General features: G+C 45.9%; 1 protein-coding gene across 1 annotated transcript; it reads right to left on the reverse strand.

Annotated features, from left to right (window-relative positions):
- Nucleotides 1-231: 231 nt before the first annotated feature.
- SSPN (sarcospan) lies at nucleotides 232-20488 on the reverse strand. The gene is made up of 3 exons (XM_015869005.3): nucleotides 20135-20488; nucleotides 8167-8253; nucleotides 232-3063 (listed from the first exon to the last, which is right to left on the reverse strand). Exons 1-3 carry the CDS (start codon nucleotides 20429-20431, stop codon nucleotides 2698-2700), a joined length of 750 nt encoding a protein of 249 aa, XP_015724491.2. The 5' UTR covers nucleotides 20432-20488; the 3' UTR covers nucleotides 232-2697.
- Between the last annotated feature and the right edge of the window lie 6 nt (nucleotides 20489-20494).

Genomic DNA, 20494 nt, shown 5'->3' on the forward strand with positions numbered 1-20494 from the left:
GGTGCACTCCAGACACGTTTCCCCAGCGCTGAGAAAGGCTGGGAGCTGTCTGACTGTTCTGAGCTAGGTGCTAATCCTATAATTAACGCTTTCTGAGATTCCTAATGAGGCTAAAATGCATTGTAAAACTATATCCGGAAGAAAAATGTTTCCACATGCTACTGTGTCTGTTTCCTGGTCTCTCTGTTTTCATTTTATGCTCTTGAGCTATATAAAGAGGAAATACGGAAGTTATTCTTTGCTAGATCAAAATGCTCCATATTTATTCATAAAACATTAGAATACCAATAGAGCATACAACAGATATTGTTTTCTTTCTAGAGTGAAGGGTTACATACACTGTGATGCACCAGAGAGTGAACTAAATTTGGCAGCGGTGGCTCAAAGCAGGGAGTGTGCTGTGATTAAAATGTTGTTATTAAAGTGGCTTCCTAAGCAGAGCAGGCTCTCTTCCCTTCCCTGTCACTTGTATCCCTTCCCCCCATTCCCCCAGTTGGCATCTCAAAATCCCCCGGAGCCGCCCCAGAAGATATGGCAGGTACCCAGGCCATTTAGAAAGGGGCTCTGCCAGCAGAGCCTTCCTCTGGCTTCATCAGCCGTTGGCATGCAGAGACTGATGGCAAGGGCAGGAGGAAGCCCCCAGACCTATGTATCTGTCTTACATGGGATGCAGTCCACCAGTGCTGATTGCAGAATGTTCCACCGAAGTCAAGAGGAGACGGGCTGCTTCCTCCACTGCCACACCAAGTCCCACCTCACTGGGCCACTGAGTGCTGTTGCTGAGTATGCTTGAGAGTCCAATCTGGGACTTAGGTTGGGTGGCAATGTGTGGACAACCAGCAACAGTGCTTGCAAACATCCCCTTACTGCCACACTTGCTAGCGTCACTTGTTTTTTGGTACAAAAAGAATGGCTGTTTGGGAGCTGGTCTTGAAACTTTCATTTTCAAAAGGTCCCAGCTTCACATCTAGCAGAGAGCACCTTGGTGACTGATGGTATGTCTGTGCAAGAAGTTTCTGTGACAGAAACATGAGCACTTTCTCTAGGTGGACTTCAGGAGAGTGAACCACACTGTGGTTCTCTGACGTCGGCATCATGCTGGTCTAGCCTGGGGTGATGTGTGCTCACTGCGTGATTGCTGCATGGAAGGCACTCTTTGGGTAGGATTAGAGCTGCTTATACAACAAGCTTTTTGCCAGCCCAGCTTTTTGACTCAGTGGTGGCTTTTTTCTTTTTCTTTTTTTTCTTTTTTTAAGCAGAAACAGAAAGTTTTGCTTGTTTAAAGCCTTGTAGAAATTCTGCTTGCTTCCTCCTTGCTGATAACGATGGTGGTGTGATTCTTCTGGCACGTGGTTTTTCACCTCCACCTCAGAGATACCCCGGCTCTGGCAGGGACCAGGAAATCCCAAACGATGACAGCGTGTGAGTGCCAGCTGCATTGACCTGCAGTCAATACTGGGCAGCAGTGCCCAGTGCTGCTGATAAGAGCTGCTGCTGTCAATGGAGAGCACACGCTGGGCTGGTGGAGAGGCAAGCCAGCATGCTTGTCCTGGTATAAGGCTAATAATGTGTAAAGCACTTTCAGAGTCATGCATTCAGGGTGAAAGAGCACTGAACACGGATTGTTATTCTATGCTGCTTTTAAAGAAATTGTTATTCTCTTGCCCTCATTATTTACAATTGATGTCTTCAGTAGGCTGGCAGTCTCTTCTTGCTTCTTTCCCTCTATCCCACTTTAAAAACATGGATTGTTGCAGGGATGTTATCCTTCAGGGCTGTTGGCCCACATCCACAGCTGGTGTGTAAGGCTGATTGTCTTCAGAGGTGTTACACCAAAAATGCATTCGGCACAGAGAATATAATTGGTAGAACTGGTCTGATGCTGGGTTTGGAAGCATGCGATTACAGCAGGGCATTCAATGTGACTAGTGATTTAGGGACTTCCATCCTAGGAGCTCAGCTCAAGGTTCCTTTTAATTCATCTTTTCTTGCAAAGCACTGAGCTCTCATTTGTAATGTATCTGGGGTCTGAGGCATTGCCCACCCCATCACCATCAGCAAACCCACTGAAACTGGTGTTTGTTCGTAACTGGGTTGGGTAGCTGCCATCACCAGTCACCCTGAAACATCTTTTATATGGTAGTCATCAACGTAGTCACTTCTGCTGATCCCAGCCTGTATTTGGAAAGTTCTTGACCTCTTTTCTTCCTTTTCCATACAGTAAATTCCCATTGGTACATCCAAAACACAATATATTCCCTAAGCATTATCAGCATAATTATAATAAAGCAGTTTGGGTGAGATCTTCATCTGGTAGAAAGTGGTGTATCTTCTCTGAAGGCAAGAATGAATATCTACCAGAGAGGGAAATAGGCCCCATATCTAAACAGTTACAGCCCTTCAGAAGAGTTCTCAGCGATTTTTTAAGCTGTCATATTGTTTATGGCGGCTGAAGATGCTCTTTGGTGAGTATTACTGCAGTTTTACCTTCAGAATGCTAGGTGACCCCTATATAGTCTCACTAGGGGCTTTTTTGCAAGAGTTGACATACAAAACAATTGAAAAATATATTCATTAAACATGTGAATGTTTTCCCTTGTCAAAAACCTTATAAAACATTGATCCATGTGTGGCATCTATGGTGGCAGAATGCTGACAATTTCCATTCCCTGGCTACAGGCCCTGCCAACACAAACCCTACACTTTCTGTTGCTGGCACTCAGTAGTAGTTAAAGGGTAGAACCGAGCACCCACGTAGAAGACCTGATATCTGTGTTTCCACATAACGAAGCACGCCAGCAGACACACCAGAGCTGCAAGCAGGTTGAGCACCATCTGCAGAATCAGGTAGAGGCCGAGCATGCTGGTGACACTGCTGCAGTCAGCTGCATCCTGGTAGACAAAGGTCCTGCTGAGGGGGTCTGCGGTGTCCAGTTTGCATTGGCAGGACTCGAGGACGGTATCACAAGTAAATTTTGTCATCTGTAGATAATGGTGGGCCGCAAAAGCCGCTGCCACGACACAGAGAACCAGAGCCAGGGCACTCAGCAGAAAATACATCAGCTGAAATAAAGCAAAAATTAAAATAAAACAAAATGAACTCCTTAATTCTCCAGTTAGACAGAGAATGAGGAACACAGAAGGAATACGTGAACGTGTATTTCACAGGAAGTGCATGCATTCAGTGTACTGTCCAGACACCATGGACTTCTAATGTTGCAAAGCAGGTACTGCTCCCTGCTTATACATAGTTCATCTCAAGAGCTAACAATTTTGCCTTGCATGTCTTACATGAGCATTGCCCTACAATTTTGAGACTCAGTAAGATCACCAAAATGTATTCCAACTCTGTAGAGAGGAAAGGAGCATCTTTCCCTACTGTCCCTGCATTGGATAGACTTAGAATCATCAGCTGAGATAAGTTAGTGCAGTTGTCCTGAAGCAGAGCTAAGCAAACTGAGGTTTGGGCTGACATACTAACCCAGGCTGTGCTCAGAGCTAGGTGGTTTTGAGAGTTTGCTCATGTGTCACTCCTATCTTTTTCATGCTTTGCATGCCCAAACAAACCTGATTTACACTTGCAAATTGGGCAGTGATGTGTCAGATGTGCTACTTACAGCCTTGCAAAGGCAGCCAGCCTTTCTACTGCCTGATCCCGATGCATCTCCACAAGGGAGTGCATGTCATGCCAACCTCTATTAGAAGACTTCCACATCAGTGTGAAGAAGAAGCCTTTCAAAGGTGTCAAAATGCAGTGAGAACCTGTGCCAGTGCTGCCCCAGGTATGGCATGAGAAGGACAAGGGCCTGTTGGTCACCCTCCTTCTCCTTACATCTGTGGCAGCTTTGACATAGGGGTAGCCTTCATCATGGGCATCCGTGCGGAGCCCAGCCCCGTGTGCCATCTGGAGCTGTTGCTGATCAGTGCTAACACCTGAGACCTTTGGGTACCCAAGCATATGGATTTTCCTCCCTGCTGATGGTAGGAGCTGGCAATTGCTGTGCTGTTCACACAAAATATGTGTGAATGTACATTAAAATCATATGCTGTGTTTAGCCAAAATACTATTTTGGTTCTGTTCAGCACTGCAAAAACATTTATTCTTCTTGGCATCTTATCTGTCAGACACATGGTGTGGTTGGGAATATGTTATTTTAAACAGCAGCTTCTCTTCCTATCTCTTAACCTCAATACCACAAGCAAACTATCAATATAAAGCATTTTTTTATGACCTTGAAACTCCAAGTATGTGTGCCTTGATAAAATTCACACTTCTGGTGTATTTGTCTTAAATCTGTGGTGTGAATAAATCTTCCTATTTGGCTGTCAGCTAGAAAAAAAAAGAAAAGTAGATACTCTTAATGCTGGTCTTCAAGCTCTGTGTGCATTTTCTCCCTCAAAGAACTCAATTCTTACAGCAAGATCTTCCTTTCTGCTATTAATGACTTCCCCTGCAGCCTTAAACCAAGGGCAGCTTCAAAATGAGGGTGGTTCTTTAACACAAATCCTTTAGCCCCTCAACTTTCAAGATAAGGGTGCATGGGAAGGGTGAAGCTGGGAAATGGGGACACCTCTGCATATGAAGCACACAGAAAAGGGAGCACTGCTGGCTAGTAGAGCCCCTGCTAAGGAAGGCATGCTGGGCTTACAGCACTGCTTTAAAAAGTGGAGGAAGTGGAAAATGAACAAACACTGATGAACGTTTCCCTTCTGTGAGGGATGGGGCTTGTTCTGTGGTGCAGCTGTCACCCCAGGGGATAGGCTGTATGTCCCTGGATTCAGGCCAGTGGGGGACAGAGTCAGGCCTCCCTAATAAATGAGATGTTAAGCTGAGACCATGTGCTGAGCCTGCTTCTCCCTTGGCAGGTATTTCGTTTAGCTGCCAACTTCTAAGATGAGCACAAACTGGCATGAAATCCAAAACCATAAGCATCCTCCAGGTACTGTGAGCCTGTTTTGTGTCTAAAGGGAAGGAAATCTCAGAGAGACTTCGGTATGCATAGAACACACAGGCAGCTCTTATGGCAGGTCTCAGAGGTGAACACAGATGCGTGGAGATGTAGGGCAATTTCCAAACAGTGTATTATTCTCACAAGATGTTTGCAGAGGAATCTCTTAGCAGGCCACTGAAAATGAACACATTTCCAAATATCAGAGGTGAAGCAGATGCAAATAGTGCCTGTTAGAGAGCACCAGACAGCAAGTGCTGGATCCCATCAGCAGATTAATCACATGCCAGAGCTGGAGGCAGCCTCAACACTGCAAACACAACTACGCCGTGAGCTCTGCTCAGGAACCAGAACTTGCCACTGGAAAAACGTTTTTTGCGGCCTCATAGAGATAGACCCAGTGATTGCTGTTTAAGTAGAAGGAAAAAAAGGAAGTGGGAAGAAACAGCATGCAATGAGGTCAGAGCTTAGCAGCTCATTGTCCCTTGGGTTCCTTATACAAGGGAGAAATATTTCATCCGTATTTACTGGTGATAGTTTTGCTCTGAAAAAATATATATAAATAATAAAGCATCTAAGATGGATTGAATTGATCATTGAAAAGATTTTTCATGCTTATCAGAGATGAAACCAGCAGGTTTTGCAGACATGGATCTGGGGAGTTCCTCTGAAGGCTGTGGAGGCTTAGGCTCAAAGCAGGGTGACCCAGGGGATGGGCTAAAATCACCCAGGGCTAAATGTGTGTGATCACAGGAATTGCAAGGTTTGGAGGAACCTCTAGAGATCACCCAGTCCTATCCCCTATCCTAGAGCAGGCTTCCTACAGCAGGTCACACAGGAAGATGGCCAGGCTGCTTCTGATTATCTCCAAGGAAGGAAACTCCACAGCCTCTCTGGGCAACCTGTTCCAGTGCTCCATCACCCTTGCTGTAAAGAAGTTTTCCCTCACATTCAGATGGAACTTCTTACATTCCAGGTCGTGCCCGTTGCCCCTTGTCCTGTTGGCTGGGCACCATTGAAGAGAACCTTGGCCCATCCACTTGACTCTCACCCTTTACATATTTTTAAGCACTGATAAGATACCTCCCTCAGCTTTCTCTTCTCCAGGCTGAACAGTACCTGGCTTTTCTTCATAAGGGGGGTGCTCCGGGCCCCTCATCATCTTTGTGTTCCTCCACTGGACTCTCTGCAGAGGTTCCCTGTCTTTCTTGAACCGGGGAGCTTAGACCTAGACACAGTATTTCTCTGCCTCGCCAGGGAAAAGGAGATTGGGAGGATCACCACCCACAGCCTACTGGCCATGCTCTTTTAATACACCCTAGGATTCCATTGGCCTCCTTGGCCACAAAGGCACACTGTTGGCTCATGGCCAACCTGTTGTCCATCAGTTCACCCAGGTCCTTCTCAGAGCCCCTTTCCTGCAAGTCAGCCCCTAACCTGTACTGATGCTTGCAGTTATCCCTCCCCAGGTGTAGGACTGTCCACTTTCCCATGCTGAATCTCATTAGGTTCCTCTCCACCCTACTCTACAGAATGTCCAGGTCTCACTGAACAGCAGCACAGCCCTCTGGTGCATCAGCCGCTCTTCCCACATTCATATTGTTAGCAAACTTGCTGAGGGTGCTCTCTATGCCACCATCCAGGTCATAGTTGAAGACATTGAACAAGACTGGTCCCAATACCAACTCAAACAATCCTTCTCCCCATGTGAACCTTGGGCTTCATGTGGCATCTTGGCATGCTTCCTGCCCAAGATTTTCTAGCAGAAGGGTGCTCAGATCCCTAGAGGCACCAGCTAACAGTGTTACTGCAAGGCTAGGGCTGTCCTAACAAGGTGGCCCATGCTCCTCACTGGCCATGTCAGATGTGCTGTCTCAGAAAGTTCTGAGGCACCCTGACCAACGCACTATCCCTCTACCAGAGATGGATTTCTCCTTCCTGTGTAAGTGCCAAGTTCAGTGTAATGCTGCTGGAAAAGCAGTGCAAAGCGTGGTGTGGCAGCTCTCTGGGCAGTCATCATGCTTGCTTATGGCGTGGAGGTTAGAGAACAAGAGCATGAAGGCTATCAAAGCAAGGAAACTGTTGTTCTTCTCCCTTCCTTTCTGCAAGTACAAGAAAAGCTTTAGAGAGGCACAAAAGACACTCCAGAGCCTCATTTCTCAGGGAAGATGAATGCCAGGTTCCTTGTGTTTGATTTCCTTCTACCTTTCTTGGTTAATAATCACTGTTATTTTGTACTGTTTGTGTTGGTATTTTTTCCTGGTTTTTATGTGTCTGCAAAATATTAAGAGCCCTCAAAATTGTAATAACAAGGAAAAACAGCCCAAGTAAATGGTGTTAGAAAGTTCCCATTTGGAACAAGCATTCTAAGCGTTTCTTTTCTTAGTTATTGGCATCAACAAAGCATGGTTTTGGAAACTGAAGCGGGATGGACATGGTGCTCAGCTCATGTACCTCTCTTGTGATCATAGAATTGTGGAATCATAGAATGGCTTGGGTTGAAAAGGACCACAATGATCATGTAGTTTCAACCTCCCTGCCAACCAGCAGACCAGGCTGCCCAGAGCCACAAATGTTCAGATGGGATTTTTCTTCATGGAAGAATGGTTGTTCCTGCAGCTTGCTAACGCTTTCCCATGTTTGTCACTGCCTGACCCTGCACAAGGAGCTGTACTCTGAGGCAAGGACCTCTCCCCAGACAGGAAGATGAGCAGGCAGAGGATTCCAGCTGCACTTTTTACTGCATCTGTGCTCATTCGATTTCTTATTTGATGGTTAGGAGCAAAATGGGAAGATGCTGAGATGCTTCTGAGACTGCAGTAAAAATTGAGATTTAACGTAATTGGACCTGTTCTACCCCACGCTAATTCTTACCTGGCTCACTCTGAATGCCTCTATTTAATCAGCAATGCCCATCTTTCAGCGAACAATTCCCAAAATATTTCAGCTTTGTTGATCTGAATCTCCTTGATATACTTAAAATATGGCAAGTTATAAAAAGGTATCTTGCTGTGTTTTCAAATATTTGTTACAGAGTTTCCCTTTTATAGACTGCAGTTTCTTCCTTATCTGCCTGGAAAATACCAGAAAACCATTCTTGCATTTCAGGTGTATTTTCACTTCTTTTAATGTGGTCTTAAAAATATCCCCGGAACCAACTTTTCTGATTATATTTAATGACATGGGAGGAAAAAGAAATAACAGAAACTCAAGGTACCTTTACTGTGAACTGCACGCACGTCTTTTCATCGGGTTGGTATGAAATGCAAAGCATAACAAATCCCACTAAGGACACCACACAGACCTGTGAGGGAAAAGATTGAGAATGCGTCAAAAAGTATAAAAAGCAATAATAATAACAGTGATAATAATAGCGTTTTTCAAGTCCGGAGATCTTTCTTTGTTAGCAGGACTGTAACTCAAGGATCAGTATGTAAGTCAAATGGTTTGCGAAGGGGCTACAGCTGTATCTGCAAGAGCCTCATTCATGTGGACTGTGAGGATGGAAGAGCTTTAACCTCTACTTCATGAACTCCAAGGCACAAAAAGCCATACCCAGAGAGGCTTTGTGAATCAGACCTACTAAGTCACAGCTTGGCAACATCCTGCAGGATCTTTGAGTTTTTGTCCATGTAACTCTCTATCAAAAAGAAGCAGAAGATGTATGAGTTAGGCTTGTAAGCCCAAAGGGCACTATCCTATGTACCACTGGGTGCTAACAGGGTTTTTATGTCACCAGTGTGAGTTGTGTGGCTGTAAATCAGTAACCAGTGCTGCCTCTGGATAAGAAGCAGCCCAGGTTATAGCAGGGTCTTTCAACCTCTCCTCCAGTGGACACCCTACCAATCAGGACATCTTCCCTACAGCCTGAGACTGTGTTTTAGCCCTGCAGCAGTAACTTACGATGGTTAACAGTGATAGAAAAGTATTTGTGCACTTTAGTATTCGTTTAGCTGCCTTTATTATTAACTCTAAAGATTTAGACTTATTGGAGGAGTCCGACATTAACTGGTAGGCATTTTCCAGCCCTATAAAGAGGGATGCTCCTGCTCTGAGGAATGCATAAAATAGCCTGATAAATGCAGCTTCCTTTTTTAAGCAGTGCTTTTCAGGCCCCTATAGTGTCAGACACTCCAGTCAAGAGTGTTCTGCAGTTACGGGGAATCTGTAAGCAAACCTCACTGGAGTTCACAAGACCTTTAGACCTAAATGTCACACTCACTTGCCTTGTCCCCCTTGTCCCTCGTTTGGGTGGGCAGCATGCAGCAACCCCATGGCTCACCACTGCTTATAAACACTGTTGGAGAACCACTGAACCAGGCAGTCCCACATGGACCATATTTCCTCCTTGGCCAAGTGCTGAGGAACCCAACTGGAGGCTTTATGAATTTCACTGGGCCTTTCACTTGCTGCGGGCAGTTCCCAGTTGGCTGATTCATTTTCATAAACAGACTTCCTTTAACTTCTACCTTATAAAATCAAGGTTGAAATCAGCCTGCCTGGAATACGTGAATGACCATTTAACATTGATTTATGACATTTCTGCTCTGTCCTTTGGCATCTGGCAACAATATAAATCTGACCACTTACTCCCTTAAACTCCCAAAGAGTTTCTGACAGAGTTTTGCTGGGTCCCAGCCATGCCCTTGCCTTTTGGAAAGTAGAAATATGCAGGGCATGCAGATGGTGAGTTCAGCTGTGCTAGCTGTGCTATTCTTTCAGAGAAACCCTGGTGATGGTGAACTGATCCCCGTGCCTGCAGACACGTGGTATTTTAGGATGAATGCCAGAACCACCACACTGCAACAAGACCGCATCTTTGTGGCAGCTCCCACGACCAGACACAAGTTGCAGCATGGACATCAGTGCTAGAGCTGGTCCTAGGTGCCACCACAGGGCTGCTGGTGCTGGATCAGGGCATCCTGGCTGCACCCACAGCGGGAGAGGATGTTGTAGGCAATGGGTGGTGTTGTAGACTGGAGCTACATGCGGTAGAAATGCTGCACAATGGGGCTGCCTTGGAAAAGCAGATGAGCCGATGGCACATGTGCTTGTTATCATGCCTGAAGGTAGGATTTTGGGTGCAGTTAGCCTTAGTGAGGACCTCAGCAGAGATCAGCCAGCTAAAGCTTGTCCTAACACACGACCAGGAGCAAGCCTTGTCCTCTTTACTAGTAGCAACTTGGTTACAAATGATAACTATTAAATTCCAATGACTGGAATAAGAACCTATTTTTTTTCTCCATTTTACTGTGAAAGTTTTGAAGAGCTGCCATTAAGTTAAGGATTTCTCTTTCCCCTGAGTAATGCCATTTGCCTTCTTCAGGCAAAACCTGGGTGCCTTTGCTCAGGGACAGGACCACGAGCTTGGGATCCTACATCATCTCCCCTTCTTTTACAATCTGATGAATAAAATTCCAGGTTTCTTTATATCCATACTGTTGATGTAGGGTACCAGCCAGTAGCCCTGTAAAGGAAGAGTGCCTTTGAATACACAGGTAGTCACGTCTCTCAAGAAGTGGTGTGATTAATAACACTTTCTCCCATAAAGTTTTATTTCGTGTCATTTCAGTAAGACATGAATAGGAAGTATTGCCTGAGAACATTTCCAAAGAAAGCGTCAGTATTATTTACTCCTCTTCATGTCATGTGTATTTATATCCTGGTCCTATGACTTACGCATGGCCTTCAATTTATTTGTTTTCTTCTTTTTATTGTTGACAGCAATAGCTGACAGGGTTGTCAGGGAAAAAAAAAAAACAACCTTTCTTGTCAAAGGTCCTTCAGTGCTGGTATTTTTCCCCCCTATAGTGCTTCTGTGTGACACAAGCATGTTTTATTTCTCAGGATTAATCACCCGTGTCCTTGGTCCCTTGCACTGAATATTAATCTTTTAATTCAATTAGCATCCCCATAAAACTTAAATCTTAAGGAGATCGCATCTCTAGCACTGTCCAAACAATAAACTCCCCACTTGCAGCAGCAGCAAAGGAAGGAACTTGCAGCGAGCGCTAGAAAACGCGTACCTACACGTGCTTAACCTTATGTGCCCAGACTCATGTGAAACCCAAGGGGCTGTTCCCCTCAAAGCCGGGCCTAAACTTTTTAGGTATCTGCTGCTAAAAGGATCTCATTATGAGCAATAAATTACATCTGCTTTGCTGGTGGGCATTTACACTGGCGTGAACCCAGGGCCAGGCTGGCCATCGGGTGACTACAGCAACATCACGGGACTGTGCCCCCACTGCGTTCCCAGCAGGAACGTGGCCCAGGATCAGGCACTCACGACAGCGTTTCCTCCCACTAGCCTGGATTTATTTTTTCCCCTACCAAATTAGGGGCCTTGTACAACTCCTGCAAAAACCCCACAGGCTTTCAGCACTGCAGGATCAGGCTTCCCTCTTCAGAAAGCTCCCGTACAAAAGGCTGTTGCTGAAAGGGATTTCCATTCCTGCCTGTGCTTTCTGAAGTTCCTCTGGGATTTAAATAATATACTGAGATACTCGGAGAGGTGCTTTTATAGAGGGGTATTTATAGAAGATTACACTGGGTCGGGATTCCAGCAAGGCTTGGCCAGGATAATACAGAAGGCTTAAGTATTTCTTTTATAACAATATGCTTACATATATATTTTTTTCAGACCAGAGGTGTGCATTTTTTGTGAGTGATGGCAAAAAGCAACATTGCTGAGGATTATGGCCCTCACATGTTTTACATTTCTGCTCTCTAAAGGTAAATTCACTCACTGGAGCAAACCAAAGCAAGGAACATTTATACAGAAAACAGCTTTATGCTTCTATTTTATACATTAATAATAGATCCGTTTTGAATTATGCCTGTGAAGTGCAATAGAATAACCATAAAAATCCTTCAGTAAATATTTGGCAGGACCCACTAAGTGACTAAGACCGTTTCCTTGCAGCAGGCACGTTACAGCTGTGGTCGATGCTGTCTGGGAAGGTGCAGGAGTTAATCCTGCATCCCTTCACTCCAATAGCCCTCACAATATCCCAGTGTGAAGCAGACGCTTCCTCTGCCCTATTGACTAAGCACACAACATAAAATGCAATTGAACTCGCTTTAGCACTTGCTTGCCATCAATCGATGCACATTTGTTATACAAATAAGATAGATTCTGTAAGAGCTACAGAACAGCAGTTAATTAGATCAGCTCTTGTAGCTGTTATCTGGAAACCTAGAAATATGCATTTCTATGCTGAGTAAATCTCAGCTCGAGTTTATTTCAAGATCCTATTTCAAAGATTTCCAGACAAACACACCCTTTGCTGAATAGGTAGTGACATGGAAGGTTATCCAAGGAAAGCACTTAAATATAGAAGAGTGCTGTCTAGAAAAAGACCTGAATGTGATACAGATGCATTCACGAAGAGTACAGATTTAATTATGGTTATGGTACACCACGTGAAATCTCACAGTTCACAATCCAGAGAAAATGGCTATACTATAATTGGCTGGGAAAAAAAATAAATCAGTATTTTGCTCTTGAAAAGCACCAGTGCTATTCATTTTCATTGGAACATTCTTCCCATTAGACAGAAACATCCCAGAGCTAAAAAGCTTAATGAAAATATGACTAAACATTTTCTGGACATCTAGAACCTGCTGCCATGAGAACTTAATCAAGCGCTACCAGGTTTCAACAGGAAATAGGGTCTGATCCTGAAGGTACTTAGGAGTGAGTCCTCCAGCTTAAGTGCCTGGCAGGATCCTTGCACCTACTAGGACATAAGGGTAGAGTCCTTAGATTTTCAAGGCTTTGGCAAACAAACTGTGCCTGCACACTGACGAGCACCAGCTCCTCTTAAAAGCTGCACAAGTGAGGAAAACAGGCTCATCATCATCTGACAGGGACAAACATGGGTGGCAACGCAGAGCAGCATGGGACAAGGCCAGCAGGCATTGCTACCCTACCCTCACCTCCCCGCACCTCTCACGTCTGATCACATAAGTACTGTCACAAGGTGTATGGGAGGTGCAAGGGCACCTCACAGCCGTGATGGAGATGGTTGTGTAACGAACAAAACTGAGGGAAATAGACATGTATGGCACCAATTTCCACTGTGGTTTACGTTCAGTATCTTTGCACACTGGCATATTAATGTGGTTTGCTTTATTTTGACAAATTTCAAAACCACAGATTGCTCTTCTATCTCTCCATTATATATTCGTGAAACTGCTTTTTCTCATTGTTGCTACAATTTTAGCCCAAGTGTTGCTATATACTAGGTAGCTTTCTACAGCAGAGGGCCTCTGACCCAGAGCATCTTGGAAACCTGGGCACATGTGGCTGGTAAAACAGGAAAGTCAGAAGCATCCACCAAGAATTAAAGGGAGGATGGAGGCAAAAGCCTGGTGCAAAGATGCACTTTGGGCCTATGCCACAGCACCTGATAAATGTTGCAAGCACTCACACAGTCAGGCTGTCACCCATCTGCTCTTTGCGTTGGGGCTGGTGAGCAAGAGCCTCCTACAACATTCAGAACAACATCCACATACACTGGAAAACAACACCTCTCCAATACAAGTAGTGTAACACCACGCAGCACTGTTGGGACCCACAACACCCTAGGTGGATTCTTCCTTGGTAGCAGGAATGTAAACTCTCCAACTTCAGGGGAAGAGCTGTTATTAACAGAACTGGGAGGAAATTTTCATTATAGACAAGTTGTTTGATAGTTACTCCCTTCAAGCCATTCTGGGCTGTTTTGTTTTTAGCGTTAAGGGTAAAGAAGTTGTATCTTTTAGCTGTCTCTGAAGTTTCTGGCTCACCTTTGGAGATTCTTGCCCTTGATGGATCACCAGCCTTATCAGTTATGGCAAGGCTTAGCTCCTGTCCTTGCATTCGGAAAGCCACACTATCCAATGAACTTAACAACCCCACTAGACTTTGATGCAAAAAGGAAAACATACCTGTTGACTTTGCCATTATGAAACAGGATTATCTCCAACATCAGACATCCATACAGTGTGTTACAGACAGTGACACTGATGCTTATTTGCTTTATGAGGTTTGAGGAAACTACAGTGAGAGCAGGTACTATGAGGAGCTTTAACTGTTCACTTTAATTAGCTTTGGGTCAGCCTGGGTCTCCCTGCCACGTGCAAAGAAAGTCAGTCTGCCAAACAGAAGTACTGCTCCTGAGTGGTATTTCCTCTTATAGATTTCTCATTAGAATTAAGGACAGTCTTGCATGTAGATTACTTCCAGAAATAATAACTCTAATGAGAATGATGAGCACATGTATTGCGGTTGCAGGCAAAGGTCATCATCAGCTAGGAAATATTTTTCTCAACCTCTGTAAAAACTAATGACACCAGACTATCCCTGCCCCACTACAAACTAAAATAATGGTGTCTTCACTACAGGTCCCTTCCAGCCCTGCAAGAATACAACACGGTAGTCACGAGACTTTCTTTTAAATCCTGGAAGGTAATCAAAGGAATCAAACCCTTGCAAGAATGTGCACAATCAAACAAAGCCATATTTTTCTGTAATGATCTCTGCTATTTATGCTGGTTGCTCAGCAGGGACGAGAGTCACTTGTCCCAGGGTGAGACTTAGTTTTCCATGGTAAAGCAGCATGCAGGCTTCCATAGCTAACGAAGCCAGGAGCTGCAGCAGCAGTCTGGTATCGCTGTTAAGTCAGAAATACCCTGCTGGCAATCCAGTGCCTGAGGGAACCAAACAGAAAAAAAATTAGAAGTTCCAGAGCCAGCAGTGATTTGCAATGGGAGGAGCATAGCATGGCTGAAAGTGCTGTGCAAATAAGACTTGCTGTTTGGAATGTGACCACGATTGTGAAGCTATAGAAATCCATATCTCTGTAAAGTCAAAAGGTTACCTAGGCCAAAGAAAGCTGCCTGGACAGCCCTGGATGGGTTCTTTGAACAGACACAACTGGAGAAGCAGTTCTGATGTCCTCCCTCCTTCCCCCTGAAGCTGCAGGAGGACCAGGGGCAGAAGCACAGCGGTGTCCTGTGTCAGTTCAGTGCCTGTCCACAGACCTACCCTGGGACCACATGGGCCTGGGGTGCATGGACCCCTGACATGGGGACCCTGAGGCATTCCTCCCCATCAACTATTTCCAGTCTTTGACTTGTCCAAATATAGCATGAATTTCATTTAATGAGACAGCAGTGCGTGGTTAGTCTCAGAAACTGATGAGATTTAAGGTCAGAGGGCTGTGAAGAGAACAGCTCTGGTGCATTACAATTATATGGCTATAAACAAGCACTAGAAACCTCACCAGAGCCTATTTCCTGCAGTGTAACTCGTTGCATCCTATCTGGAGTTTCAGGCAGTTGGGAGAAGGCTCAATTAAACACCTGAACTTGGAGACAGTCCTCCCTCCAACCTTTTGATGTTTGCCCATGGCCAATTGAAGCTGGCTTGTGTAAAAAAAGTTGCCTGCGCGGCTATCTTTTCCGTTTGCTGCTTTGATGGCACCAGTTTTTAGGCATCCTCTTTTATTAAAAATTGAAATTGGTTTCTTTCATAACAAGTGAACATTAAAAACCCAGCAAGGCTATACAGGAAGCAAAGCCTGACTGAAAGCCACCTCCACAATTGCTGCAGGAAGAGGTGTCAAAAGCAATAACAGAGAAAAAGTCAGCACGGGGCCAGGGCTAACAAGAAAGTGTCTCTTTCCTTTCAGACTTTGAAAGAGAGCACATTCCAGAGGTTTTAAATAGTCAGCCATTCCCATATCAACGTAAATGGGGATCGGTTGCTGCCTGCTCTGGCTGGGGATGTTTCCCAATTATTGACCCACCCCAAGAAGACAAGATGGCTGCTGATGCTTGAGATGGCAGCCTGGTGTTGGGCAGGGCTGGCACTCTACAGTCAGAGGGTTACTGGTATAGATTTGCCGTGTTACATCACATGAAATGCTCTTGGAGAAAACATCTACAGAGTCTCACATGCCTGGGGCAATGCCAGGGAGAGGGTGGCCCTTGAGGTGCTTCATGGCACTGAGCTGGGCAACAGTTTACATGGTGGGAGCAGCTGCAGGTGCAGCAAACCCAGCCTAGGCCTCGAGCAGGTAGCCACACTGAACACCAGCTTCTCAGTGATGTCACTTGTCACGACACTGTCCTCTTTCCACAAACACCTATATGCAGTACTCCATCCTTTTAGCACGTCTCACAAGTGTTCTCAAAGCTTTTCCTGAACAATTATAAACCCTGCCAGTGCTGAACTAGGGTGAAAATCTCAACCCCTGTCCTCTTATGATATCCTCTTCTGCTGTTTCAAAATCCACTTTCACTTTCGTGGCTCTGCTGGGAACTGAAGGTGATGGAGTGGCATGCAGAAAGCTGTACAAGACACTGAGGCTGCTGGGTGCAGAGAGCCTGTAACATCACCCACCCTCCCTCCAGGCCCCACCATGACACTAACCCTAAAAACAAGAAGAGTTGAGGCTGTTGCAGGCAGCACTATTGATTTTGGCACCCAGGCTCCTCAGCTCACGAGCACGTGTTGAGCAGGCCCTGCCACCTGAGTCACTCACACGCAGGAGTACATCAATTAAACAAACATCTCAGTTATCAGCACTGATAGGACACACAGCTGTGGGAGATGGTCCCATGTGGCACTACGCATCGGAAGATATTGGAGGCAGGAAAGCCAACCAGTCCTCAGCCAGCCCTGTCACACAGCCTCGTTCCACCAGGTCCAAGAAGTCTCAGTGGATTTTAAATAACCTCCTGACAGAAATAATAAACACTTCAGATAATCTTTTCTGACAAGTATTTCCTTAACTTCCTCAACTGCCCAAGTCTGCAAAATGGGGCTGAAAGGGAGTGTGCCTGTGAGATTTCTGGTAGCTTCTGCTTTAGATCACAGTGGAAATAATCTGAGAGCAAGTTTTCAAGGAGAAAGGCATCATTTCTTCTTCTGGATGTCAAAAGGCCACAAGCTAATGAAAAAGAATGAAAAGGGCACCATTAATATATACTGCTTCTGCAACACTTTTCATCCAAGGATCTCAAAGCAAGGGTGACAGGTGGCCATCATTAACCCCACTTTGCAGGGGAAATAACAAAGCCTTGGCAAGGTTAAGTAACTCGCTCAGAACTACATGCCAAGTCAGTGGCAAGACACAGAAGAAATGGAAAAAAACCCAGCAGTCCTGGCTGCAGCTGTGAAGTTTGCCTCCAGAACAGAATAAAAAAGGAGAGTATTGGCAGTGTGGTCCAGGCTGTGATTTTGGGTGCTCAGGATAGGTGTCATGAAGCTGTAGACCATGGTGTTTTGGTGTAGGTCTGGACACCTCTGCTGCAAATGATTCCATGTTGGTGAAGTGAATTCCAACCTCACCGTTTTTGCAAGTCCCCAGCAGCATAACGGAGACATTAAAGCAGAAGTGGTAAATCACACAGGCTCCGTGGTTTCTGTCGATAAACCTTTCCTTTGGTTTCTGAGTAATGGCCCAAGGATTTCGGATGAAATGCACACGAAACTGGTAGGTTTTGACTAGGTTTCACAGTGATCTGCTTCTTATGTGATGCGAGATCTCTGCATTGTTCCCTCCTGCAGCAGTCATTCCACACCAAAGGCTGGAGCATCATGGGGACACAGTGCCCTGGGCCTGCTAGATTGCCATTGGCAGAATACGTGTTCATCACCAACAGGATGGTGGGCCTGCCTGTGCCATGGCCTGTGCTATTGGGGCACTCAGCTTTTGAGTCAGTTTGATCCAGACTACCCTGCACAGTTTGGTTTGCCTCAGGAGGATTCATTCAAGGAGCTTCTCTAAAACAGTTCCTTTTCGTTCATGCTGAGACACTAGAGCACTTGGTTTTCAGCAGGGAACAGTGTTACCATTTTGACACTAATAGGGAAGAAAAAAATTCTTCCATCAATCAGGGACTATTTAACACATTAGCAATTTTCCTTCCTTTTTCTGCCATCCTGCATTAACAGCTGTAGGATCAGATCCGGCACTGGTGTAATTCCATTGGAGTAACACTAGGAATGTGCTTCACCCATTATCTCTAATGTTGCTAAAAAGGTCTCAATAATAGATTTTTAAGTTCTTGATTCTGAATACTAATCAAGTCCTTTAAAAAGAGCACTTGAGTGGGATGCTACTAAAACAAATATGCTCTGATACTTTACACCTCATCTTTCTGTTCTGTTGCTCTTCTCTGTGCAAGTAGATGAGTTCTGGGAAGTCACTTTCTGTTGTGCAAGCAGCACACGTGTCATCTGTCCTCTACCCACCTGCCCTCCCAGCAGCCCCAGAGGAGCCCATAGGACATCTGTCCCATGAAGGAGGTCTGAGCTGAGGGCCTTCCTTTATCAGCCTGTTCCTTTCCCAGCTCTGCAGAGGCTAGACTTCATGAGCTCCCCACTGCTGTCCATCAGCAGCACCCCAACAACCACGTACCCAGAAGTTCCAGGTCAGCAGCTCCTGGCCAGCTCCAGCCCATCAGTGTGTCAGTGAGCACCAAGCACACCCACAGGGACATCACAGCACAAGAACAAGGTAAATGCAGCGCCACTTCTTAACTCCTGCTTTTTGACCCTTTGAAATATGCTCAGTATTTTTGTCATTGTACATTGAACACGACATGTTCTTCACGTGTGCTCTTGCTGAGAGGCTCAGGGGCAGCACCTCTCCTTCCTAACACTGGGTTCCCTTTCACACTGCTGGCATCCACCCCCTGGTCAGAGTCAGCTCCTCCTTGCTTTCTGCTGGGCATGCTGGAAGACTTTCTGACCACACCTGCCCAGCACACAGTCCCTAACAACACTATGAGGATGAGCAGTACCAAAAGCAACAAGTTCCTTTGAGCTGAGGAGTAATCAATCCACTTCTGGACATGCCAATGGCACCACTGTAGGTGGATATTGCTAAAACTGCTGGGGGATGCAGTTCAGCCTTCAGAAAGCAGAGACACTGGTGGAGGCCTCAGGTATCCCTGAGAGTGTGAACATCTATGGATGTCCCAGATTGACACAGTTCTGACACTGGTAACATTCACAGGGCTAAGGACTTTTCTCATACCCTTGGCCATGTGCTACCTCAGCCAAATTCAGTCTTTCCCCAGCTTTCATGGGTCAGATTAAAACTCTTCACTGTCTCCTCCATCACAAGAGAAATGAGAAGGATGTGATGAGCAAGTGGAGCTTCTGCTCTGCTTGGGAGCAAAGGTCTTGCTGCTTGTCCCCAGCAGCTGGGGTGGTCAGAGAATCCTCTGACCTGCAAGGAGCTATGTTTGCATGAAGTGCTACCAGTGCTGCTTACTGCACCAGGAAATCTTGCATGTACCTAAACACAAAATCATTTGCTGGAAGTTCTTTCAGTCTAACAACACCCAAAGCAGTGCTAACACACTGGTATACATTTCCCTGAAGCCTGATGCTTCCAGAAAAAAACTTGTATCATGGAATGCAGAGTGGAATCATGAGTCAGAGAGCAGAATCGTTAATCAACTCAAATTGTGGACTTATAGAGTATCCCAAGTTGGAGGGACCCATGAGGATCCCAAAGTCCAACTCCTGGCTGCATGCACAAACACCCGTTGCAGATCCTAGCCTGCCAGTGTCCTCGAGCACATGGCCAACTGGGGACAACCAGACACTCCCCCCGTGTCCCTGTACACGCCTGGTGGGACCTGGCCTTGTCCCCATCACTGCATGTATCACCCCTGCTCCCCATGGCCACACGTTGTCTCATCCCTGCTGAGGACCAGGGGGATAAAAGCCTCCATGCCACAAGGGTTCTGAAGGACTGCTATTTGTCCTCCTTCACTCCCATCATCACACCACGCTAAAAGGTGAGAGTTCTGCTCCCACACCTCAACCCAGCTGTCATGGCTCAGTGGGGAAATGGGGGGACACTGTAATAATCAGCATTTATTTCAGCATCACCAGGTACGAGCCCTCTGCAAAGCAAAAGCTAATCCATACATCTAGCACACAGCTAGCTGAGTTTTATTTAAGGTCTACTGGCGAATTGTAGGGGGAGTACTAAAGGTCCTGTTATCCTGCAGCTTCTCTGGGAGAGCACATTCAGCCATTAAACCTCAGGAGCAGTCGTATTAGCGTAACTCGCCCGGCATGGTGCATGCAGTTGGTTAGTCTGAAGTGCAGCAGCATGCAGCTTGTATTAATGCTGGCACAGGCGCCTTATGCACAAACAGGCTTTTATGCTTACAATGATCCCAGCCCAATACGGAGTGTCTCTGACCGGCAGGGAGGAGCTGATGCCTGCCATGAGGAAGCCCAGCACCGTTACAGCGACGCCGAATGCCAGCTGCAACAAAGCACACAGCAGTGGGAAACGGCACCAACAACATGTGTGAGATTCCTCGTCCCGGCCAGCTTTGGCTTCTCCCTTGCTCTTCTTCTTCTTCTTCTTCTTCATCGCTGGCTCCTGTGTGTGGCCAGAGTCTGTGCCCTGCTCCCCGCTGTGGGCTGCGTTGTGCTGGGCTTTCTTCTCCTTCTTCCCCATGCTGCTCCTCACGTGCGTGTGTGTGTGCCAGGGCTCCTTGCCCCCCAAACTGTGCTCTGTGCC

This window comes from Coturnix japonica, chromosome 1, assembly GCF_054131305.1.
Source record: "Coturnix japonica strain WE chromosome 1, WE-NBRP24, whole genome shotgun sequence".
NCBI classification, from domain to species: domain Eukaryota; kingdom Metazoa; phylum Chordata; class Aves; order Galliformes; family Phasianidae; genus Coturnix; species Coturnix japonica.